The sequence below is a fragment of the Tursiops truncatus genome, chromosome 10 (assembly GCF_011762595.2).
Source record: "Tursiops truncatus isolate mTurTru1 chromosome 10, mTurTru1.mat.Y, whole genome shotgun sequence".
NCBI classification, from domain to species: domain Eukaryota; kingdom Metazoa; phylum Chordata; class Mammalia; order Artiodactyla; family Delphinidae; genus Tursiops; species Tursiops truncatus.
Genome location: NC_047043.1, coordinates 4,258,270 through 4,284,671, shown reverse-complemented (window position 1 = coordinate 4,284,671; position 26,402 = coordinate 4,258,270). Strand labels below are relative to the sequence as shown.

At 42.7% G+C, this 26,402-nt stretch overlaps 1 protein-coding gene across 2 annotated transcripts in view; it reads left to right on the top strand.

Moving 5' to 3' along the window:
• The window catches only part of F13A1 (coagulation factor XIII A chain), a 136,644-nt gene that overhangs the window by 23,334 nt on the left and 86,908 nt on the right, over window positions 1-26,402 (top strand). For both annotated transcript variants that reach the window (XM_033863792.2, XM_033863794.2), the window contains one exon: window positions 16,119-16,370. In XM_033863792.2, coding sequence (XP_033719683.1) covers window positions 16,119-16,370 — 252 coding nt within the window. The remainder of the gene's footprint in view (window positions 1-16,118; window positions 16,371-26,402) is intronic.

The following is a 26,402-nucleotide window of genomic DNA, read 5'->3' as shown; positions in this document are numbered from 1 at the left end:
CAGAGCTGGAAGCGGGCCCCAGCAAGCCATCAGGGGCACAGTATGGGCACCTCTGCATCTCCTCGCTGCAGGAGCAAAGAGATGCAAGCTACCCGAGGGGACTGAGTAAGAAGGTGACCACCTTTGCCCTCCAGCAGACTAGAGCTAAGCCTCTCTCCTGATCTCTGGTTTGGGGGCTGTGCAGGGTATTGCTACAGTACTCTAACCCTTCAGGGTTCTGGGTAGGGGTGGCAGCCTTGAATTAGCTGGATGTTCAATCAGATCACCTGGGAGAAGACTACGACTCGACAGGGTGGGCACTGAAAGCAACTTGGAACAAATAGGGGAATAAATAGGCCAGAGTCCCATCAGGGTGGCTTGACCAGCATGGAAACCAGGTGTGTGATCATTCTCAATGTGAGCAGTTTAGACATAGAAGGTAGTCACAATTATAATCTACCTTATGCATATGGGGGAACTGAGGCAGCGTCTGCCAAATATATCAAGAATTTTGCATCACCCACTGAGTGGCTCAGAAACACTTATGCTGGGACTTCCTCTGGGCTTATGGCACCAAACATCTCCACACTGCACCCCGTAAAAAAGCCTTTGACAACTCATCCAGGGAACTGGTCTTAGCTAACAGCTAATGGCAAGTGTCTAACAAATCCACTCTTGCTTAAATTTTCATATCTGGTAAGACATTGTACTTCCTCTCACCTCTATATTTACTCACTATGAAAAGAATTCCCTAACATCTCAAATGAATAAATTACCATAGCTGAGTTCCATTCGTTGTATCAGCTTGGAGAGGGGGATGGGTTCCTGTCTTCAGTTCCCATTCAGTGGACCCTGTGTCCTTCCAAGACTTTTTAAGATCCCAGGTCCAGCACCAGGTCAGGAATATTAGGACCAGCCAGTAATCAGGATCTGAATTCCACTGATTCCTCCTTGAGGGAAGAGACCAGGTATGAGGGGATGGGTTAAGGTATAGTCTGGGCAGGACAACTGAAAGGCCTTTAGTAAGGGAGAGGGGATGGAGAAGAGGGATGAGACGTTGCTATGGATTGAATGTTTTGGTCCCCAAATTCACAAGTGTCGGTGTTTGGACGTGGCACCTTTGGGGAATAATTAGGTTTAGACGAGGTCATGAGGGTATGGCCCCATGATGGAATTTGTATACTTTTAAGAGGAGGAAGAGAGACCAGAGCTCTCTCTCTCCCCCACCACGTGAGAACACAGCAAGAAAACTTGATCTTGGATTTCCCAGCCTCCAGAACTGTGAGAAATGAACGTCTGTTATTTAAACCACCCAGTGAGTGGTATTTTACATAACAGCCCCCGCAGACTAAACCAGACACCATAGAATGAGTATCTTGGGGCCGGAGATGTCCAGGAGTCCAGCAGCTAAATGAAGTGTGTGCAGCACTTCTCACTATGGTGTGACCTGGGGAGAAACACACGTGCTGGATTTTTTTGGAAAGCAGTCGTCAGCACAATGTTATCAACTCTTCCAATGAAGGTGTCATGCTTTCCATTTGGACTTGCAAGAACTAATGCTATTTCAAGTCCTGTTTCCTTGACTGGGAAAATAAAAAGACAAAATAGCTTTCCCTCTCAGCCCCATAACTGGCTCCCGAAGGGACAAGCCACGTTAGAGGTCCAACATCTCAAAGTCAGGTGGACGTATATGCTATTTTCACTGGAAAATAGTGCACAGGGTAGACAAGAGCCCTTGGTATTCTGAAGCAATTAACTATACAAAGACAGTGTTTTTCTGACTAACATGATGGAAATGAAGCAGTGGAGACAGCCAGGGTGACATTTTCCATCAAACAACTTTTTTTTATTTGTGCAACATATTTTCCAAGTGATAGAAAATGACACACTGTCTCCATTACTTCCTTTCCATCGTCTCCATCTTTTCTAACTTGCATATTTGGGAAACAAATTGCTTTAAACATGTCAAAGACACTTGAGCGGATTGTTAGCCAAATTTTAAAAATAAAGATGATTCACAAAGACAGTACTTGTGTTTATAACCATCATGATAAAATTTCAAGGAAAAACTCACAGCTAATCTAGGGCACAAATACAAGGTAATCATCTTCAGAGGTTAGAACGCACTCTCCTTTTGCTTTCTGCCTCATTTCCCCTAGATTCGCGTGGCACAGTGAACCTCACCTTGTGGGAGCTCAGCCATCCCTGCTTCAATGCTCTACTAAGTAGCGGCCCCCATATTGATTTCTTCAGCCTTGGATCCCGTTTCCATTACTATGCAAGGAGTTGAGCTCCTCCTTGACATTTTCCTCCTCATCCGTCCCATATTCTCTTAGAGCTGATGCTTCTTGAAGGATGAGCCTAGAGAGATAGGATGTTGCCTAGTGTGGGGCAACTCGGAGGCTCCCTTCACCACGTATTCTTGAAGAGTCGATATAGGTGTTCCAAAGAGAAGAAGCTCAAAAATTACTGCTCATCTTAAGAAACTTAAAGACCTACGTCACTGATGGATTTTTTTTTAAAAAAAGAAAAGAAAAAGGAGAAAACTGTGCTCCAATATAAAATTAAAAAAATTTTTAAAGCCAAAAAATAAAAACATTTTAAAAAGGAGAACATGGATATACAAGATAATTGTACAAACAATGGTTACCCATGTTGTTCTGTTGTTTGTTGTTTAAAACTTTAAAAAAAAAAATTGAAACAAACTCCACTTTACAGAAAATTTACGAGTGGTACAAAGAACTTCTGTTTTTCTTCCTGAACCACTAGAGAGCTGTCAACCCTATGTCCCATCATCACTGAATACTTTAAATACTTCAGTGTGTATTTCCTGTGAGCAAAGACATTCTCCTGTATAACCACCAAAATCAGGAAATTATAATTGATACATTATGATCGTCTAATCTTCAGACCCCATTTGAGTGGCACCAGTTGTCCCAATAATATCCTTTATAGCAAGGGGATCCAGTCCAAAATCACATGTTGCATTTTGTTGTCATGTCTCGTCTCTAGTTTTCTTCAATTTGGAACACTTTTGTCGTCTTTCTTTGACTTCCGTTACTTGACACGTTTGCAGATTATAAGGCAGTGATTTTGTACAATACCTCCCAGTTTGGGTTTTTCTGTCTGATGCTTCCTCGTGATTACAATCAGGTTATGTATCTTTGGCAGTAAATATCACAGAAGTGGTGCTGAGTTCTTCTCGGTGAATCCTACCCGGTTGCACGTAACTTTTTTTAGATCCCCTTAATTAATTTTGATTACTTGATTAAGGCAGAGTTATAGGTCAATGTCTTAATCTGTTCTGGCTGCTAACAAATAACGTAGACTGGGTGCTTATAAATAAACATTTATTTCTCACAGTTCTGGAGGCTGGGAAGTCCAAACTCAAGGTGCTGACAGATTTAGTGTGTGGTGAGGACCTAATTACGGGTCCACAGATGACTGTCTTCTCACTGTGTACTCACATGGCAGAAAGGGTGAGGGATCTCTCTGGGGTCTCCTTTATAGAGACACCATTCCCATTCATGAGGGCTCCACCCCACGGCCTAGACACCTCTCAAAGGCCCCACTGTCAGTTATGTGGAGCTTTTAGCGAACTGTTTAAAGGGCTGTAATACTAGTGTTTCTATGAGCTACTCTGAAGCCTTATTTAGCAAATGTTCTAGTATATGTTTAAGTGAAGCCTTGGCATCTATGACATGAATTTTGGGGGTAATACGCATATTCAGTCTATAGAAGTTGGGTTCTCTAGGAAGTAGACTTTGAAATTAGCATACAAGAAGTTGATTATGGAATGCCCTTGGGATTAACCTCTGTGGAAGCAGAATTGGGCAGAAAGAGAAGTTGAGCTTCAAGTAGTACCTGCAAAGGCCACAGCTGACCCCACGAGGAACTATGGAGATGGGACGGCTCTTCAGAGCTCTCTTGTTATGGGGGCACCTGAACTCGACCTTTGTACACCCATGTTGATCACCCGTTGGATGTGAACTGCTCCTAAATGAGGTATAACCTTGGATGAGGCAGTTTTCTTCAGCTTTGGTAACTCCCAAAGAGGGCTGACCCACCAAGGACCATTTTATGCCATCAATCCCAGCAGCTATGGATAAATCTGTCCTTCCTGAAGGAGTCTCTGGGCAGCACATCACAGAATCCAACACAATGGTGTCTGTCGGGATCCTCCACTGCAAGTTACTCTTTGTTCCCATTGTAATTACTCAGTGCTTTACAAGCAAGTACCTTCAGACTATGAAATTATTCTATTTATCATCAAACTTTTACTGATTGAATGATTGCTATCAATATGAATTCATGATTTCCTCTTTTAATTAAATAGGTTACTTAAATCTGTTACTATCTTTAATTCATTTGAAGTTCAAATTGTCCTAAATTTTGCCCGTTGGAAACTTTTCCAAGTGGCCTCAGTGATGTGATGTGGCCTCATCTCTGGTGATGTGAACTCATTTAACAGTATTGCATTCACATATTTGCATTCCAAAGACAGAGAAATATTTTATTATAATTACCAATGATTTGTTCTTTTCCCCATTATTGTTGCCATTAAATTATTAACAAGCATTGACTGTCTTAGTGAAAATTTCATCAGAGATCTGTTTTGCTTGGAAAACATTCAGCTAAACTTTTGATCTTATCTTTGTTAGCTAATGACACGTCTTAAATCTCATAAGACCCGCTAGCCTCGGGCTGCTTACATGATGGATACAACACAAACAAATGGAATTTAACTCCACAGAATTGCCATTTGTTGAGGAGATTCAGTTCCTATAAGAGAGAATTCCTTATGGCATGCTTCCTGAAGCTGATTGAGAAACAGATAGGCACCAAAGCTGCTAGCTGCCATGCATCTGGTCAGTGATCCCTACTTTCAGTCCACAGTGTGTTTCCCACCCACTCCAAACCTTCCTTGGGCTTCCAGGGCCCAGCTTGTGGATGGCAGAATCCCGAGAAATGTGTAAACATCCTTCGTCATTTGAAATTGTTTCATAACAGTTGGAGTGAGGAGGGACAAAAGGCCAGTATGCAATGTGGTTCATAATCATGGACTCCATCAAAGTACAATAAACTAGACATTGTGAAACCAGCATCCTCTCTCCCCAATATCACTAGATCCTAGTGGATATAAACCTCGATGGGTTGTTAGAACAACAGAACCTCATTCAGACTCATGCCAGAGAAGGGCTACAGATTCCCCTAGAAAAAAACTGTGGTGTAGGTAAACTTTGTACTTCAAGTGGCCACATGTTTCACACCACCTCCCTACCTCAATGTCCAGGTCTCTCCCAGCTGTGAAAACCAGCTTTTAGGAAAGTTATGGTAATCAGGTTTCACATCACAGAGTAACACATTGAAGCAAATGGATTTCTTTCCAGGGATAGAAATCTTCTAGCCGTATCTCTAGTTTGTCCTCTATTGGAAGGATTTTCATGATCAAAAAAGCAATGTGGGCGTATCATGGGGAGTCAGGAGATCTTCATAGCAATCTCGATTACTCTCCCACAGTCTACGTGGCAACCAGAGTGACTTTTTAGAAGGACTTAAGGTAGACCATATCTGTTTTCTACTGATTTCTTTTCTCAAGAAGAATAAATTCCCAAATCCTGACAACAGCCTACAAGGCCCTGCTTGATCCTCCGGCTCTCTCACCCCATCTCCCACGGCTCTCTCCAGTGTTCTCTCTGCTCCAGGCACATCAGACTCCTGGCGCCTGCTGAGAACACCGTCCTCAGGACCTTTGCACGCACTTTCATGCTCCCCTCTCGGTGTCTGCACAGCTCATTTCCTCCCTGCTCTTCCACCTCTGCTCAATGTCACCTTACCAGAGTGTCCTGCTCTGGCCACTCTCTCCAAATCAGCACCCCCCACCCTATCAGCACCCACCCTATCATTCTCTGTCCCCTTTAGCTGCTTCGTTTATGTTTTTATAGCATTTATCTTCGTTTGATGTTGTATGTATTTATTTGTCTATTGTCTGTTTACCCCCACTAGACGGTATGCTCCATGAACCCGTGTAGACATCGCTATATTTTCAGTACTTAGAACAGTGCCTGGCACTTAAACGGTGCTCAGGAAATGCTGAGTAAATCCCTGCACCACGCCACATCGGCAGCCCCGTTTTAATTCATGCTCAGAAATAAAAATAAAATAGGTCTAAGGAGTTTTATTTGCTGTCGTAACCGTTAGACGCCATAAAAATAATAATTTGTTCAGTTCATGACATGTGCTTCACACATTATTATTTCAGTGCTCACCTTTTTTAATGTCTGGTTTACAGATGGAAAATAGACTAAGAGAGGTTGATTACCTTCCCCAGACATGAGTGCTGGACTGAACAAACAGACCTGGAAGTTCAAATCATTGTTCTGCAACTTGATAGCTGTGTAACCCAGAGCTAGTTACTTAAGTTCTCCGAGCCCCAGTTTCCCCAGATACTAAATGGACGTAACTCCTAAAGCCAATATAAAGTATTAGGACAAGATCTGACACATTGCAGGCTCAGGGCCCAGAGCATAAAGTGGACACTTCTCTAGGTTTTATAAGCAACAGAAGTTTAATCAAAGGAATTGATTACACTGGTGAGAGAACAGCTAAGAAGCCAAACGGATGGCACAGTGAGGCAACTCAGGAGTTAGTATCAGCAGAAAACTGTGGACCTGGGGCACGTGGAGGAGGGGGAGGTCTTACCAGAACCCAGCAGCCACTGCTGAGAGCTGGGAGCCATGGAGGAGACTCAGCCCCCCAAGAAGCAGAGAGAGACGGGGACACACAATGCAGCATCTCCCCATCTGCCTCCAGAGCCCCTCACTGGCCAAACCTACTCAGAGGGCAACCCAGAAGGCAATGCATCCTGGGAAGGGGGCTTCCTGAGAACCCAGAAGAGGGTCTTGGGAGGTGTGGGCCTTGGGTGTGAGAGCGGCCAGGCCGTCGACAGGCTCAGTAAATAAGCACAAACAGTAGTTATTACTCCCCAGTGGACAGCCTGGACCTCAACTCCACCTTCTCCGACTTCTATTTCTCCTGTTCCTTAGGAATTGGATCAACCGTATGAACCAATCTTCAGTGCAATGTTACGTTCTATAACCAACTTCATCTAAATCGTAGAGATTTTATGTTGATTATTTTTTCTTAAAGACTAAAAATATTCTGTCTTCTCTCCAGCGTCAACACACACACATGGGGTTAAGGGAATTCCCAGAGAACTAGCTTCCTTGAGTAAATCTGTGTAGCAGTGAATCACAGCAGGCCCTGCTTTTGGAGCAGATGCCTTAAAGAAGCAGGCTCCACTGGGCTTGCAGCCTGGTCGTGAGTCGCAGGGTTCGAGGAGATGGCTGTTTTTCTTGTGGCTGTGGCCCAATATCTACAGTGTCTAGCACCTAGTAGGCACTCAAAAACTCTTTGGTGAAGAATGAAAAAACCCTGGGGTCACCTTTGACTCCACCCTCCTCACTGAGAACGAGCATCTCATCCCTGACCAAGCCTGTATTTCTTCTGCGTCCCGGCACTCATCTTCCCTCCAGAGCCAGCCAGTATCACTCTAGGGATGACGTCATGCCACAGCCCAGTACTCCGGCAACCCTCGAACCTCCACCCCTGTCCCCTAGCAAACCATTCTCCTTCCTGCAGCCGGAGCGATCTTCCTGAAGAAGTAAAGCTTCTCCTGTCCCCTCTCCCGTCCTTCCTAGGACACAGCCTAGATGCCTTTACAGTGTCAAAGGTCCCTCTGGTCCTCACCCTGCCCAGATCAGCTGCTTCTCGTACCACAGGCATCTCGTGGTTCCCTCACGATGCGTGCTTTCCTTCTTCCCTCCGCTAGGAAGGCTCCTTCCTGCCTTGTCCACGTTTAAGATTATATCCCAAAGCCACCTTCTCAGAGGGATCCTCTCTCACTTTGTAGCACCTTTACCTGCTTCCTTCTCTGGGTTTCCACTGCACCAAGCAGCTGCGATGACTTGTGTTTCGGCATGCTGGAGGCATGTTCAAAGTGTGGTCAGTTTTGTTGAAGGAGCCGTGAGGTCTTATTTCGCCCAGGAAGAAATTATCTTATCTCCATGTTGTTGACGTGTCCTCTGAATTTTATCCCATGTCCTTTTCTTCCTCTCTGTGCTGTTGGCAACACCCTGGGCCAGGCCCTTGTCTCCTCATGTCCAGATTATTACCGTGGTCGGTCATCGAAGGCATATGCACTTCACAATGCCGACCGTCCTCTGCAGGCATGGCCTTATTATCTTTCCTGAATCATTCAAAGAACCTTGCACAGTGCTGGCTTCATATATATTTCACAGAATTACACCTTACCCCAAAAAATGTTTTAAGAGACTTAGGAAGTGTTGAAAGTGACATAAGGTAGACAAGACACCTTAAAGAATATAGCTGTCGGACTTCCCTGGTGGTGCAGTGGTTGAGAGCCCGCCTGCCGATGCAGGGGACACGGGTTCGTGCCCCGGTCCGGGAAGATCCCACATGCCACGGAGCGGCTGGGCCCGTGAGCCATGGCCGCTGAGCCTGCGCGTCTGGAGCCTGTGCTCCGTAACAGGAGAGGCCACAGCGGTGAGAGGCCCGCGTACTGCAAAAAAAAAAAATATATAGCTATCATCAAGCTACCAAATATTTATTGAGCCTACTATGTTCCAAGATGATGCAAGGCACCAGATGTACAAAGTTAAACAAAAGTCAGTCCCTGTCCTCAAGAAGCTTTCCCTTCCTTCTCTGGTTTGCTAGAATAAACATTTCCAGGAAGTCTTCTTCCTTTAGAAAACATCCAAATAAATAAATATAGATAAGTAAACTTTACATATACATCCCACTGGCAAGATATTAGATAGAAGGCGTAGGTTCCTGAGTTCTGTAATGAAATGATTCGCTTTTGAACATTTATGTTGCTTTCCTCTTAGTTGTTACCATCTAGGATTTTTGTGCCTTTTTTGATAGTTGCTTTTTTGGTGGTGCTGTTTTGTTTTCGTAGTTGGTAACCTGGTGTCCCTAAAAGTTATTCAGAGACTTAGTCCATCCCGGTCCCTGTGCACTGCCATTCCATTCTAAGACAGTTAAAACAAGGTTTGCCTCCCTTGACAAGGCTGCTGTAGTCACACTTCCAGTCCTGCCCCATGCATCATGCTGTCACTGTAATACTTCCAGGGCCCATCTGGAAACAGATTGATTATTTTGAACATGAAAGGTGTGTCTTGGGAAAAACCAATGAATCAAATGGAAAAATGAATTAACATCGTGAAATTTACCTTCCCAGCTGGAGACATGATATATTCATGAGTCCCTTAGAGACAATCCTCTTATAAGAATTCACTATTCAAGAAAGTCTGCAGTTAGGTGGAGTCAGAGCTCAGCTTGAAATGTATTTATATATGAATGAAAAGTACCCCTTGAAGGAAAAAGTTTAGAAGCAGAAATTTTTGTCTCTTGTGAAGGGTGCTTGGAATTGACAACTGGTTACCACAGGCTCTCATTCCAGGGCTTCTAAGGTCTGGGTGATGTTCTTAATGGGACTCGGCATCTGCAAAAGTCTCAGTTCAGTCCATTGACATTTATTGGCACCTACAAGGCATTGTGGTATCCTGTGGGGCTATAGAGCAAAAGAACAATATCTTCAGTTCCGTTAATAAGAAAAATAGATATCTAAGTTAATAAGGAGGAAAAGTTTTGTCTGGGGTTTCCTGGTGATTAATTAAGACTCTCATGACCGAAGGTATTATCATTAAGTATAGCGTAGGTGGAACACAGACTATGGCCGCTTGAGTTGTGGATGATTGCCCAAGAGATGAGAAGTAGGGGTGTCCTGAGGTTCACGCTTCCACATGTCGGAGCACCAGGGAAAAGTGACTGACAGGCGCGCCTTCTTCAATTACAGGAACGTCCTCCTCCATCCTGTGTCCTCCCAGGTTCTAGGTATAAGCAAGGTGAAGTCAGAATGATTCTATTAGCAAACCCTGTTCAACTAAGCTGACCACACTGTAGGCTAATTAGTGGCCTTCCTGGACTACCTGGGACCCTAATCACCACATAGGACATTATGTTTTTAATGTAAAAACATTCCAAGCCATCCACTTACTAAAACATTAATTTTTTAAATGCAGTACCTTCCTCTGCGCAGTGCTAGCTATGCAGGGCTCAGCATGCAGTGGGTTCTCAGGTCTGTAAAATCAATGATTGAGAGCAAGTTTCCCCCAAGGTCACGTAGGGCTGAGTCTGAGCTGGAGGTGGATTTCTCTTGCCCACCACGTAAATGACACGAATATGAAGAAGCCGTGCAAAAACCTCAGGCCCATGGAGCCAAGGTCAGTAAAGAATAAAACTGTAAAGGAATTAACTATTTTCATCCTCTTCCTCCCGGTTACACGCAGTGGGATGTTAAGGTAGGTGCCTCTCTCTGTATTCACACGTCTATATTATACATAAAGAGAGAGTCAGATAAAAGAAGGCATGGGTGCATTTGAATACAGGCGTACGGTCCAAGCGAATTTTCCCTTACAAGGAGTATTAGCGTGGCCTGAAAAATGCTTTACAGATGAAAACAAACATTTACACTAAGAGCATATGTTAATTTCTAGATCACTTGGGAAAATGACACCCATTTTAGTTAAGTGTGAAAGAACGCAATTGGTAACTATATTTTTTCATGGTTAGTAAGTAGTCCAATTTCAAAGACTACATTATTAAAAACAAGATGAGAATCCTTTCTGGGATATTATATTTCCTGCTTCTATTCTTCTTGCTCAGAGTTTTTTTAACACGAAAGTTACACAATTTTGGAAAAAAGCAAAACAAACGTCTGTGCAGCCATTATTCCCTTTCAGCGAACGTGCGCATGGTGGTCACCTCTGGAAAGCCGAAGTTCACATCCAGATTCGGCCAAGGGTAGCTGTTGGGTCGTCCTGGATGTTGATGGATGGGTGTTCCGGAGTGTAGGCTGATCGAGGGCTCTTAAACGTGCTGCCTCCTGAGGGGAGAGGGCTATTTAGTGAAATGAAATACTACTCTGTCACAACTTCCTCACTCACAGTTCGATCCTGGAAAATTCTTCCCCAGAGCTGTCATTGAAATCATTACATTCAGAATTAAACATGGTGTTACGGAGCAGCTGACAAGACCCTGAAGTACTATTGACACATCAGGTCTCACATTAATAATCAGCTTTTCCATACGGTGTATATGAAAAGGCCTGAGAATCTGGGTTCTTTTTTGGCCCTTTGGAATGTTCCTGATTTGCCTCCATAGGCTGGTCTTGTGCCACACAGCCTGACTGAATGAGTGGTGTCCTTCTCCTTCTCCCTTCTCCCTTTTGTCACTGACATCACCTTAAAAACCTTCCCAACTCATGTCCCTCGCAGCCCAGAGACCCTCTTTGTTCTCTCTCTCTTTTTTTTTTTTTTTGCGGTACACGGGCCTCTCACTGTTGTGGCCTCTCCGTTGCGGAGCACAGGCTCCGGACGCGCAGGCTCAGCGGCCATGGCTCACGGGCCCAGCCGCTCCGCGGCATGTGGGATCTTCCCGGACCGCGGCACGAACCCGTGTCCCCTGCATCGGCAGGCGGACTCTCAACCACTGCGCCACCAGGGAAGCCCCAGAGACCCTCTTTGTAAGGCCCTGTCTGCCAGGTTTTCTTGCTCACCACCAGTGATTAAGCCCTGGGATTCACACTGCTGCCTCACACATGTCGTATCCACCACTGCGGTCCTAACTGTCCTTCTGCCTCCTATCCCGTCAAATCTTGCACCTTTAGTCTTCTCTTGGCTTCCTCCTCTTTGTAATCCCTCCAGCATCCTCCCACCGTCCCCACAGAGGCAGCATGATGCAGGGAAAGGAGAACGGGCTTTCTAGCACAGAGGTTTCAGTCCATGCCCTGTGTCTGCCTCTGCCCACTTATACGGATGTCTTGCATGTGATAACCTCACAGAACCGCAGTTTCCCACCTGTAAACATTCCCTCACAGGGACCCGGGGAAATAAACCTCCATTCCTGTTGTGCTTTATTTCCATCTCTCTGTGAACTGCCTTGGCAACGCTAAACAACTTTTACAGTAATAAACTGGAACATTTTAGCAGTGTCTAGTGAAATCAGTAAAAAGTTACAACCCATTTCCTACGTCTTCAATACCCTCTGAGACTGTGAGGGATTTAACTAGGAGGTTTTAAGGAAACTAAATGTTGACCCCATAGCAGTGAAGATGTTTGTTATTAGTTTAGTAACATATTTCTCTTTGAAGAAAAAACTAGGTGATGGTATTTTCTTCTTAGGCTCAAGTCTTAGACACTGAGTGTCTGTAATCAATCACCCCTTAAAGAAATAAAATATAAAACTCTCTAAGGCAGAGGTTGGCCAACTTTTACTGTAAGGGCCAGACAGTGAATCTTGTAGGCATTGCAGACCGTATCGCCTCTGTCACAGCTACTCAACTCTGCTATTGTAGCACAGTAATACACAAATGAATGAGTGTGTTCCAATAAAACTTTATTTACACAAACATGCAACAAGCTACATTTGGCCCATGGACCATAAAGTTTGCCTCCTACGTAAGTCATGAATGGAGATGACAGTGACCATAGTGATTCAGAAAACCAGATTTTTTTAGTGAAGGGCGGGTTTTAGATAATTCTGTGATAATTCTGGAATTATTAAGGTTTTTTGGTTAACACTGAATGCCATCACTTTGGTGGGGGGAGTGGATGGGGGGAGCAGAGGCTGTGCAAGTTTTCTAGATGGAAATATTAGTCAGCTCAGTATATTTGAATCTTGAATAAACTTGCCTTTGTAAGTAGATTTGGGTTCTTTAGGTTGGCTATTAGGGAACCCATCCTGTCTTCCCGGTCCTGGAACAGAGAAAGGACGAATTAGGGGAATCAGAAAGCCTGAGAAAAGGGGGAAATAACAATGACTACCATTTATTAAGCTGTCCTCCCCATCACAAACTATGACCATATTATCCCCATTTTACAGAATACGTGAAATTTTAGTTGAGAGAGGATGAATACTTTGCCAGGATCACACAGTAAGTGTCAGAGCCAGCTTATTGCTTTCTCCTTGGACACAATACTTCCCTCAAGAAAAGTAACCTGCTTTCCCCGGGACGCCCACTTTCTTCAGGTTTAGAACCAGAGAAGGCCGTGGGGTGGGGGGAGATCACCCCTTCTTCCTTCTAGCTTTCCTTTCCAGTAACTGTTATGTTTAAAACACAAACAATAAACGTCTCGTGAGTCAACTTCTACTGCATGCCAGGCATAAAGCTTTCATTCTATTACAAAAGCTATTTTCTTCCCATTTCCAGGACTGCAAAGAGACAAGGAAATGGAACTTCAGACAATTAAGAAACGTGCCCTAGGTAGCACCAAGAGTTAATTGCAGAGTCAGAATTTCATCACAATTCTCACCAACACCAAAGCATTGTCTGCACACACAACTGCCGTAGAGCTTAGAAGTGAAACTCCCAGGCTCTTAAGCCAGACTGACTGGTTCAAATCTCAACCCACTGGGTACTAGTTGTATCACCCTGGACAAATTGCTTAATGATCTTGTGTGTTAGTTTCCTGATTTGTCAAATTAGGATGTTGATAATGATTTCCCTCTCGCAGTTTGTTATAAGGAATAAAATAATACATGCGTATCATAAATAGCACGGGCTTGGCTTTTTCCATAGACTATAAGCTCTATGAGCACAGGAGTCTGTTTTGTTTGCTGTTCTGTCTTTAGCACTTAGAATAATGCCCAGCACACAGTAGACAATATCGTTGCAGGAAGGAAAAAGTTTCAAACAAACTAGCCTTTAGATTAAGTTGTGACTGGGCTCAAAGCCAGCATGAAAAAAACCATGGTTCTCCTTTTTCTTTACTTTTTTATGTATAACTTGAATTTGATACATAAAATTTAATATGTCTTTGAAATCATAACAGGAAGTGGAATAATGGAAACTAGCAATTGTCTTGGTTATTTCGATACTCCTGACAATAGCGGATGTTAGTACAAAGGTGAAGCGGAGTCTCATAGCACATAGCTTTGGATACACTCTCCTAATCCTTTGGTATTCCTAAAGGAACCTGCTTATGTAGTTCATTTTAAAATTCCTTTCATCCTTTTTCTCTAAATCTAATAAGTCTGTCATTATCACACATTTTATCTCCAAAAGTTTACTTTTACCAAACTTGTGTCGTATTTAATACTGTGGATTCTAAATGAGAGTCAGTATTTAGTGGCAACAGCTGCCAGGAGTCACTGTAATAAATGAACTATGGTCCTTTTAGCTGGCGAGATTGCTTTGATGTCTGCACTTCAGCACTGATGGGGGCTCCGGAGAGCAACAATGCCTCCAGAGGAAAGGGTAAACTCACGCCCCAGTCTGAATGTGTACAAAGAGGAGCATATATACAGGAGGTATGGGGATGGCTGTGCCTTTGGAACAAACAATTCTTGCAGGTGGATTTATGTCCGGGCTCCGGGAAGCTGAGCCCCACGTATTCCCAAGAACACCACCTAGACACACTGTCATACCTTGGCAGAAAAACATTTTCAAGGCTTTATTGGATTTATGATAATATTCATTCTGAGTGTTGATAAACTGACACCCCTAACAATAGCAAAGCACTGGGGTTCTAATCTTTCTCCCTGGCTTGCGCTGTATACATTTATTTTCATTAAGAATAAGTATCTCACAGAATTGCACAGTGGCAGCTTATGGAACGACCTCCTTCGAATGCTCTATCTTCAACAATATGCCTACCAAGGAATCCTTTAAAGACCTCAGTCACTGGAGAGGCCAGAAAGAATCATTGTTTTTATTTGTTTTCATGCAGAATTCTCTACATGGTTTATGTTAAGCAATTGAAGTGAATACGTTTTAAAGCTTCTTCTGCTTACAATCGAAATAATTTAGACGTATTAGTCTGATTTGTAATTTTCTTCAAGTCAAGAAGAACTGAATGTCTAATACATTTGGGAAACGTTCGTAAATGAAAGATTTGCTCCAGTTTAACATATCCATCTATTTGACTATTCTGTAAACCAAACTATAAATTGAACTGTAAGCCAAAGAGTTAAAGAATGCTGTGAGGCTTGACTTTCGCAGTGAAGACTTTGATTTTCCAGGAACCCAGTGGTAAACTTTAGTTTTGGGGTCAACCTCATGAAATAAGAATTTGGCCCAAAATGGCAGCAATAAAGAGAAATAAGATTTACCCTGAGATAGCTTATACATAAAGTATGATGAGCCTGGACATACGGTAAAATACCCTGCTGTTTAATTTCCTGTTGAAATAACAGCTAAAAATTTGTTATGCATGAGAAATTATGTGCAAAGCATCTTACGTGTATTATTTTATTTCATCACTGTGCACTATTTTTTTTAACATCTTTACTGGAGTATAATTGCGTTACAATGGTGTGTTAGTTTCTGCTTTATAACAGTTGTGTAGTATTATTATTCTCATTTATTGATAGAGAAAAAGAGAGGAAAATAGAGATCTGTAAAGGTCAAGTAATTTGCCAGAGGTTACAAAGGTAAGGAAGTAAAGGAAGTAGCATAGCCAAGATTCAAACCTAGACAATCTGCCTCCGGAGCCTGAATTCTTGCCCATGACATAAGCCTAAATTACTAATGATGTTGGCAATAAATACGTTTCAGTTAAACACGAAAATAGTGACATATGGACAACTTATAAATGTAGCTCTATTATAGGTAGTATAACAAATAGTAAAATTGTATTCAGAATAAACAAAAACATTTGCCTTACACCCCTAAAAAAGCAATTCTACGTTTTTAGAGGGCAGAATTTCAGGTACTGATGACTTCACATTACCCTATAAGCTCTGTTTTTGTTTCTGCATCCAAGGTTAGTATCTCCACATCTTATTTGAATTCATTGATCAACCAACAAAAAACTCTGTAAGCACTGTTATTCTTTTTTTAAAATCTAGACAGGACAATTCTGACCTTCAAAGAAGTTACAAAAATTGTCTACCATCAGGCAGCAAGTTGGTGGCCAAAGTGAAATTCCAACCCAAGTTTCAGGATTTCAAGTCTAATGAATTATTTCCCACCTTTCGCTATAAAGGTGACAGAGTGAGAACAAAAATGGCTTGTGAAGTCTCCTTAACACTATACTTCTTCTTTCTTCTCATAGGTCGCTACCCTCAGGAGAACAAGGGAACCTACATCCCAGTCTCTGTGGTCTCCGAGCTGCAGAGTGGCAAGTGGGGAGCCAAAGTTATCACGAGAGAGGACAGGTCTGTCCGGCTGTCCATCCAGTCTTCTCCAGACTGCATTGTGGGGAAGTTCCGCATGTATGTTGCTGTCTGGACCCCCTATGGTGTAATCCGCACCAGCCGAAACCCAGAAACAGACACGTACATTCTCTTCAATCCTTGGTGTGAAGGTAAGGGCCAGGGATTTATTTTCTTATTACAAAAATAGTTCCTATATTTCTAATGCGTCTCTTTTTGGATGATGGCAAAATTATTCTACAAGACGTCCCTTTCCTACATACACTTTCCATGTTTTAAAGATAGAAAAAGATACAAAATTTGTCCTCACTGTATATGAGGACATAACCTGAAGTTAATGCTGCTATAGATTTATTGCAGGAAACAATTGAAGATTGCCTAAAGCTGCACCATTAGTTAACTGTGGAGCTATATGTTGATGGTATCCCCTCTGTGTATGTTATTGCTCTGTAAACGAAAAGGGTTTCTTTAACTTGACTTTCAAAACTATTAGGATCCAGAAGATGTGGGGTATATATCTATATATCTAGTCTCAGCCATAACAAAGAACAAAATTTTGCCACTTGCAGCAATGTGGATGGACTTGGAAGGCATTATGCTAAGCGAAATGAGACAGAGAAAGACAAACACCGTATGATACCATTTATATGTGGAATCTAAAAAGTGCAAACTAGTGAATATGACAAAATGAAGCAGACTCCCAGAGAACAAACTAACGGTTACCAGTGGGGAGAAGGAAGAGGGAGGGGCGATATAGCGGTAGGGAATTAAGAGGTACAAACAATGAGGTATAAAATAAGCGGCAAGGATATATTGTACAACAGGAGGAACATAGCCAGTATTTTATAATAACTATAAATGGAGTATAACCTTCAAAAATTGTGAATCACTGTATTATATATGTACAGCTGTAACTTATATCGTACAGCAACTATACTTCAATTTTTTTAAAAAAACTCTTAGGATCCGTAATCTGGCTTCAGAAAAATAGAATAAAGTTGACCCTGTCTGTAGTGGAACTAATTTCTCTGTCTCCTTAATTCAAGACGAGAAAGCCTGAATGTCTAACAGATTCTACAAATTTGTTTATACGCATAGTGCGTGCACACTTCATAAACTGTAACTCTGGAGATGCAAACATGTAACTTTATTTTAATATAATACAACTTAATCTCTACTGCTATTTTGAGGCTTCCCTTCTGGCTGCTGCAGAAGTTAAATCTGGTTATAGTCAAATAAACTCAGTCAAGTCCAAGGATTTCTCTACCAATCCAATTTAAAAACTCAGTCACACACAGTACTTTTCCCTATCCGCATCTCTGCTCTTCCTTGTCTGCCCCCTGCTTCCATACTTGGCATGAGGCTGATTTTAAGTTCCAGAGGCAGATGCAATGTTGTAGCAAAATTGAGGGAAGAGAGTCCACGTTTAGATCTTAAGAAATAAGGTAATGAAACATATAAAAGCTGATGGGACCAAAGGCTTCTCACATCATCTTATTCCATATGCATTGCTCTCCAATATCTTCCAAAATGGGTCTATATTAGTGCTGACTTTGAACGTGAGAGTTGCACTTAAATCAGGCTTGATCCGAACTTACATATAGATAATAAGTGAACAACAATGTTTTCTACTCTGTATAACATAAACCTGGATCCTACTGACCTTTTCTTTGAACTGTCTATTCTAATAGATGTCACTGAGCTAATCCTATCCTCCCCACTCACCACCTCCATCATCCTATACCCAATAATCCTTATCTATGAGACAAGTGTTCAAAGTTGATGGTGACAGGAGCTGCTAACTGGGCCATGTGCAGTTCAAAGGTACAGGGATCTGTTTATAGTAACCTTGCCAACCAGATACAACTGCAAATGAGTGGATAATGGAGAAGACTGAGGGGAGTGAGGGGGTAGAGACAAACTAATGTTTTGAAAATGTTTACTTGGAGATAACTGTAGACACTCAACCAGAAATGACTGGAGATATCCTGATATGTAAGATGAGAATCAGAGATGTGAATTTGGGACTTATTGGCACCTTTGGAGAAAATAAAGATAAAGAAGGAAAGAGGATGTCCTATCAAGCCCTAAAGAACCCTAACATTTAGGGGTATAACAGAGTAGGAATCAGCAAGGGGGGCTGAGATGGTGGAATACGTAGGTGGTGGCCTAATATAAGAAAATTGTATTTTAAAAAGCCATACTTATAAAATAGGTAAACCAAGAATTTGTTACTGATTTTATTTGCATTAGAGAAAGAAAATCATACAACTTCATATAACTATCCAACACCCTAAGGTATTTAAAGAATGCTATGATCTGCCCAAACTTTGGTTTATTAACAGCTTTTCTGGATTACATCATCTGTGTAAGATGGGACACATGTCTACATGCATTTGCACTTAATGTGGCCTCTCTTCTAGAGGTGAAAAGGGTTAGTCATGCTGCCTGACCTATTGACTTTACAGGAGGACCATTCAGGAGGTTGATGGTCTAATAACCTTCAACTACCTGATCATTGCCTTGGTGTTCCATTGTAGCCATGGTGAGCAGCTTCCAGGTACCTCTGCTCCGAAAGAGTGACATAGATCTAGAGATGACATGGTGGTACCACTAGATGCTGCATTACAGAAAAGGAGCAGAGGGGCATTGCTGATCAGCGGAAGGTGAGAATAAAACCAGAGAGTTCTAGTAGGCACTTGAATAGGTGAGTCTAGAGCTCAGAGGAGATACAGCTGAGCTAGAGATATAAATATGACCGCCAGCAGGAGCCAGCGGCAAGTTTAAAGGAAGAACAGGATGGATTTAGTATAATCAACAATTCGAGTCTAAACAAAGGACAGGGAGATTGACGAAGAGTAGCCAGTGGGGTAAGAGGGAATCAGAAGAACGTGGTGTCACAGAGTCAGAGCACCAACTGATTCAACGAGACAGGCTTTAGCTCTTTGGAATGCTGCTTATTAGTTGAGTAGGATAAGAAGAGAAAGTGGCCATACACTGTGAAAATACAGAAGTCATTGGGAAAATTAGAAAGATTGTTTTACTGGTGTGATGGGGACAGAAACCAGAGAGATGGGCACGGGCTACAATGTAATGGGAGGTGAGAAAGTGGAGGCACAGGTATTACCATCTCCTTCAAGAAGACCTTCTGTGAAACAGAGATGGTGATACGAAGGTCAAAGGAGAATTTTTAAAGACAGGACAGAGTGAACATAATTTTCTGGTGCTGGAGACCAACCAGGAGAAAGAGTTTACAGCCCAGAGGGAGGGTGGTGGTTCACAGCCTTCTCTGCCCCCTGGAATCACCTGGGGGCTTGGCCACTGATGCCGTGGTCTCCCCACCCAAACATTCTGCAGCTTGGGATCCAGGGCTTACAAAAAGCTCTGTAGATGATTCTTGAAGACACGGTTGAGAGTCACTGACTTAGAGAAATCCTTGAGTGGGTGGGATCTAGGGAACAGGTGAAAAGCCCTTGATAGGTGGGACTATCCATCCCCCACGGTGACAGGAGCAGAGTAGGATATGGGTGAAGGTGCAGGTTTTCTAGACTCAGTGGAAGGAGGACGAGGTTGTTCCCTCCTGTGATTCTGTGTTTCTCAGTAAAATGTAAAGCGAAATCATCTGTTGAGATCAAGAAGCAAGGAGGGAGTATTGGAAGCTTGTTGGAGGAGACATAAGAGTTGCGAGGTGGGAAGCAGGCTTACTACATGAACATGGCAGGTGGGTCTGCCCCGGTCCCCAGAACCCAGAGAAAACTGCCACAACCCCTTAATTCCTTGGCCTGTGAAAGTCCAAACATTTCTGCAAATTTCTTAGGGATATTGTTGTGGCCATCTCTACGTGTAGGAATCCTATATCTCTCAGTGCTGACACCTGTGCTGTCTTAGAAACATCATGAACAGTTACCCAAGACATCTATGAATGTCTAGACATTAATTGCCACTCGGTGTGGGGCGGTGAGAGGAAGAAAGGTTTACAGTCGTCTCTCGGAACCCCTGGGGATTGGTTCGGGGACAGCCACAGATACCCCAGATCCACGGATGCTCAAGTCCTGTATTTGCCCTTCATAGTCCTTGTGTGCCACGGATTCAACCAACAGCGATGGTAAGCATAGTACACAATCTGCGGTTGGTTGAATCCGCAGATGAGGAACTCGCGGGTACACAGACCCCAACCGTGCCGTGGTTCTCCAACTCAGACCACATCAGAATCACCTGGAGGGCTTATTAAAACACAGGTTTCTGTACAGCATTCTCATATTGATGAGGTCTGGGTGGGGCCTGAGAACTTGTATTTCTAACCAGTTTCCAGGGGATGCTCGTGCTGCTGGTCAGGGACCACACTCACAGGACCACTGGTTTACATAATAATCACAAGATAATTATTACAAAACACAGGAGACTGTGTTCACTCTTCTTAAAATTCCACTGGCTCCCCCCTAACCCTAATTCCAGGCTCTCTCCAGCTTTTACTGCCTCCTCTCTCTCCCCTTTTGTTTTCCCTTGTCCTCCAAACTCTGCTCTCTCATCCTCTCTCAGGAGCAAATTCTCTTATTCTCTCACGCAGAACACGTCCGCAAGCCTTTTGATTTCGTTCTTTGGGCTTCTCCAACAGTCGACTACACATCTGTGCTTCTACACACTTTTCCAAAGCTATTCCCGCCAGAAAAATTCTGGCACCAGCCTTTAAGTTAATACCTTTTTACATTTTTATGTTAATGCTCACTGAGCTCTCCCGGGGATGTGAATGGAATGGGGGAAAGAGGTCATCTCTTCATTTCTCTCCTGCTGTGGTTTTCCCGGCCTAGAAATCAAAGCATAATCCAACCAGGGGATCCGTATGATGAACCCCACACACAACCAAATGCGCTGTTGCCTGACAGTCAACCAGTTTCGCGCTTGCACGCGCTAATTCGTAACAATGGACTCCTAGAGATATGATCTGGCAACTAGAAAGTACATAAGAAGAGAGGCCATTGCCCAAGGAGAAAAGATAACAAAAGAGGAAATCAGAAGCTGTCAAGATAAAGCCAGGTGAGCAAAGATGCTGAAAACACCACACTCTTGACATGGAAGTGATGTCCAAGGTGTCTTAGGACACTGCGCTGAAATTACACAGGCAAGTACAGCACTGATTGATAAAGAATGATCAGCTCTGTTGCTGGGAGCCCTTCAGCTTGCTTTGTATTCATAGGCAATTTATCCTCCTTAATCACTCAATCATTAGTGGGGATCAATAGCTGTACCACGTTACTGAGGGCAGCGGTGGACGTCCGGAGAATTATTGGTTAGCTTTTTAATTTAATTGTGCTCACCAGGCTTCAGGTCCGTTCCAGGAAAGAGCCCTTCTCTGGGTGTTGGAGAGAAAACTGTACCCACAAAGGCAGCAGGAGTGAGCTGGGTGTTTATTGTGAAGTCATCTTATTTTTCTGACCACTTGGGAACTCTAAATGGTTGAATGTACTTCCCTATTTAAGTTCAAACTGTTCCAGATTGGTAGTCTAGCATTAGTGCCAGAGAGTGTGTTCTGAAAGATTTCAGTGTCCCGTCCTGTGCTCAGTACTCGGGTCAGTATTTGATGGCTCTGTTTGGTAGGGCACCAGTCATTTTCAAGGGGTTCGGCTTTTCTTAATCACTTGTTTCCCACCTCACTCCCCATCACTGATTTTCCCTTAAATCCAGTCTTCATCCTAGCACCTAGCACAGTGCCTGGTACATACTTCATGTTTAATAAATGTTTGCTGCATTGATTTAATAATTCCAAGTAGATGCTTTTTAGGTTCACTGCACTTATCATCACAGACAAGTTGTGAATGTAATCTCACAACTTACCATCTTGGAAAAAGTCAAAGTCATACATGATGCATGGGGGACATGTGTTGTGGGTACGTGTGTAGATTTCTCTCTCTTTTAGCACCTGACACTAAATTAGCATGTGGTATTTCTAACTTTTCATTCAATGTGATTTTTGCATTTTCCTTTAAACAAAGAAATCTATTAAATTTAGTGTAAAGAAATCAATAACTTTCCAGTACCTGGATGCTTTTAATAGTAAAAACATGTGACCAACTTGTATTTTATTATAACATTCGTTCTTATACTATGTGCTTTGTAATTATACATGGTCTTTTAGACCCTTCAGTACAGAATGGAGTAATGTACCAGGCCTGGTATTCCTGGGGTAACAATGAACAACACCCCTTTCTCTTGGAAACCCTTGAGCCCAGAACAGAATTTACGCCCTCAGGCTAGAGCCATTCATCCATCAATCCACAAATATTAATAGTATATCTCCCCCAACGCTCATGACAACATAATTACCCATGGGTAGTACAGCGATGTTATTTATTCATTCACACATATTAAGGATCAATGCTGAAGTAGGCACTCGAATATGGTAGTGAGAAAGACAGTCTTTGCCCTCAAAGAGCCTCTGGCAAAGGTTTCACAAATGAGCTGCTAATAAACATGAATTATAGCAGTTGCAAAAGAAGTCATGACACAACAAGAACATGTAATAGTAGCAGAGCACTGGCCTCACTGGGGAGTAGGGAGAGACGGGTCAGCAGATTATCTTTGTACCCTCGCCAGCCCCTAGAATAATGCTTGCATACAACAGCAGTCAGATAGTTGGTTATCTGAATTTTTATGAAGTTTTAATAAAGCTTATGTGAAATTTTTAAGCCTTTATTTATTCTAACCTTCTGTTTAATGAAATAGCATATATCCTTCTTGCAAGTGTCTAACACATTAGAGTCTCATTCTTACTTCTTGTACCGAGTGAGCATTATTCAGTGTGACACTGCAATCAGAAGGAAGCCCAGAGAGCTCACAGTGAACGTTATTTTCAGTGACATATCGATGACCCCAGATTCAAGGTCCAAAGCTGTTTCTGGAAGGAGCAGGTTTGGAAAGTCTGTTCCAGAATTCATCTGCCGATTCATGTCGTTTATAATTCCTTAGGTGGGCGGGTTTCTTTTTTATATCTTCAAATGATGCTCAAAGCAGGTATCTTCCTGCATTCTGTGTTTCAGAAAGCAGGATCCTTTTCTCATTCAGCCTAACACGGTGCCAGGCCCAGAGTTAATACTCATGAATGTTTGCTGGATTGAATTGATAACCAGCACTGCAAGAGGCAGGGAGAGGATTATTAACCTCATATTTCAAGAGTAAAAAACAGACCCTGTGGTATTACATAAAATTTTCAAGGTCACACAGAAAAATCAGGAAACAAGCTGGGGCTAAAACCTGGTTACCCTGATTTGGTCAGGGTAAGCTCTTTCATTTTCAGAACCAGAACCATGGGTACCCTGTATTGTGTCATGAGACAAACAAGGGGTAGATGCTTCTATGATGTTCTAATGAACCCTGGGAAAGCCTGCCATTAAAAATAAATAAATAAATAAAAATAAAACCAGGTTGATAGCTAAAAGATCAAACAAGTTTCCTTTGCAAAAAAAAAAAAAAGAGAGAGAGAGAAATTAAGCATCCCAGCAAGGGCACAGGCTCCCTTTGGGGAAATGTGCTAAGTAAAGAATATCAGATATTTTCTTTGTAGAATTGCTTCATGAATAATAGTCTGTCTTCTGAAGATATTTAAGTACACTGAAAATTCCTTACCCAGCAAAACTGGAAAAATAACACAAATCAAATAAACTTCCCAAGCTGGCCTGAGCTGTAATGTAATGCGGCGTGTTTGCCGGGAACACGCATAGACCCAACTGTTGAGGAATCGCTTGCCTGGGTTTCATGGGCTCGTTCCATTCCAGAGTTCACAGGTACAAAGGCAGGCCTCTAGAGAGGCTGACTTAACCCGTTTTAGGAAGACAGTGGCTCTGGACCCTTCCAGGAAAAAAGCGCAGACTCTGGAAATGCCAGTCCCTAATACACTGCGGTGTTTCCCGATTCCCACGGGTGGGACTCACGTGCCTACAGCGCACACAGCCTGCTGGGGTCACCGCCCCGTCGGATTTACTTTGAGATGGAAAAACATATCACGACGACTCTGATCTGGAGTCACACTTGCTCCCCAGATGAAGGCACCCCCTCGAAGACCGATTACACTCACCCAGCACGTCCTGCCTCTTTCTTTAGTGACACTCAGCTTTTATATAAAGGGGAGGCAAGTAAAGGTTATTCCTGATCCCTCGTTCAGAATTTCTCCCTTCACTAAAAACGTGAGACATTTTGCCTTCTTGAAGAGGCCAAGCCGTTATTTCTTCCAAAGGATCAGAAGCAGAACCAAACTCTGATTTAAGCTCTTCGGCAGTCTCTTCAGAGATCGAGTATACGATAGCATCCCTAGCTCTGCAACTGTCTTTGATCCCTTTGCCAGGCTTGAACTTAATGACCTTAGAAATGGGACTTGCTTTAACTTTAAAATAGCATGTACATAAGCAAAGGGAAATTTTCTACCCACGTGGTGATGAATAGCCCTCCTTCTCCCTAAGAGGTTGTACAGATACTAAAATCAATATGGTCAGCATTCATTTTTACAGGTTTGTTATAAATTCTTACTTTCTCTGAGGGGGAAGGCGGCAAATTGTAATTTCCAAGGGTGCCAGAAATCAGCCGTAGAAGTGAGTCCCGGCATTTCTCAGCCCCCAGTTTTCTTTTTTGGACTGCCCCACCAGAGGAATCGTAAAATAAATGAGGCCGTTCTTCTTTACTACTTGCCTCCTGTAAGTCACCCGGGAAGAGTGGTTATTCACAAGGCATGCTGAAGGTCTGTTCTGGTGGCAGAGGTGCTGGGTGAAGCAGATGGAGGTATTATTGCATAATCACCAATGGCGCCATGTTTTCTTGTGAGTTTTATTGTGGTGACGGTGGTTTGCCAGAGGTCTCATGGGATCAAGAGGATGTCGACGGGTCCATGGTGCTTCCGTTCCAACTCTATGAGCTCTCTAGACCTAGCTTCTCCTATCAGCTCTCACGCAACTGAGAAGCGTAGTCCCCACCCTTACGTACGAGCACACACACACACACACCTCTGCTTTCTATCAATAACAGTTCAGATTGTTGGGCCACTAGAACAGTGACATGTCAGCTCATTTTTCCTTTTCATAGTATAATAGTGCCCTCCGTGCCCCCCCAGATCTAGAAAAACCTCACCACACCTCTCTAACAAAAGAATTTTTAAAACAAACAAAAACAACACCAAAAAAACAACACCAAAAATCTCAAGAGGCAAATGATTAAGTTTTCCTGTTTTTTGTCAGCATATCAAACAAAGAGAGTTTTTTGGCGTTTCCATGGGGATGTAATTTTTTTTTTTTAACCCTAGCTTTGGACTATATTTTAAAGTGACAGATCTGAATAAAAACAGAGGAACGAAAGCTCTTCTTTCCGCCCTCAATCTTCTTTTAAAATCATAAATAAATTTAAAATTAAATTCAAGCCTCCCCATTTGTTTTCCTTGCCCTCTGCTGTGGATTCATGATTACGCCCGCCGAGTCTGAGGTAAGGTTTAATTCAGCCGCTGCAAGGAAAAGGATGGTCTGGGCTCGAGCTGCAGAACTCCTTCCTATTCATGGTTTGCCACCTAAATTTATGACTTCCCATCAATAATAACCCAAAGCCCAAAAATAAATCCTTCATTTTCTTGGACTTCTCTCTCACTCTCAAAGCTCAGACATCCATCCCCATCTCTCATTCTTGCGGTTGGCGTTTACTGTGCCACGTTCCCAGGCACAATGTGCTGGACGCTGGGGAGACCGTGCCCTGATCCCTTGGACTCAGAGTCATAGTCTACTTGGGGGACAGCTTAGTATTCAAATCCTGGCTTCACCTCTTACCTGCACTATGACCTTGGGATGGACACTTCTCTCTTCCTCAGTTTCCTCATCTCCAAAATGGGGAAAAATATTATGCCTTCCTCTTAGAGATGTTATGAGTTTTAAAGAGTTTGTTTTTGTACCACACTTAGAAAGTTTCTGGCATGGAGTAAATACTAAACACATACTTGTTCAAGAAATAATTAAATCACGGAACAATTTCCATATAGTGGAGTGAATGTCACTGCAGCATCCGTAGGACACTACAAAACAAGGCTTAATCCAACTTGTGCTGGGAAGAAAAGAGTACAGGGAGACTTAAAGAAGGGGGGAAGTTATCATTGTACAAAGATATTTAATAAAGACATTGATAATAAAAAAAGAACACACCATATTGTTCTTGAAGAAAAA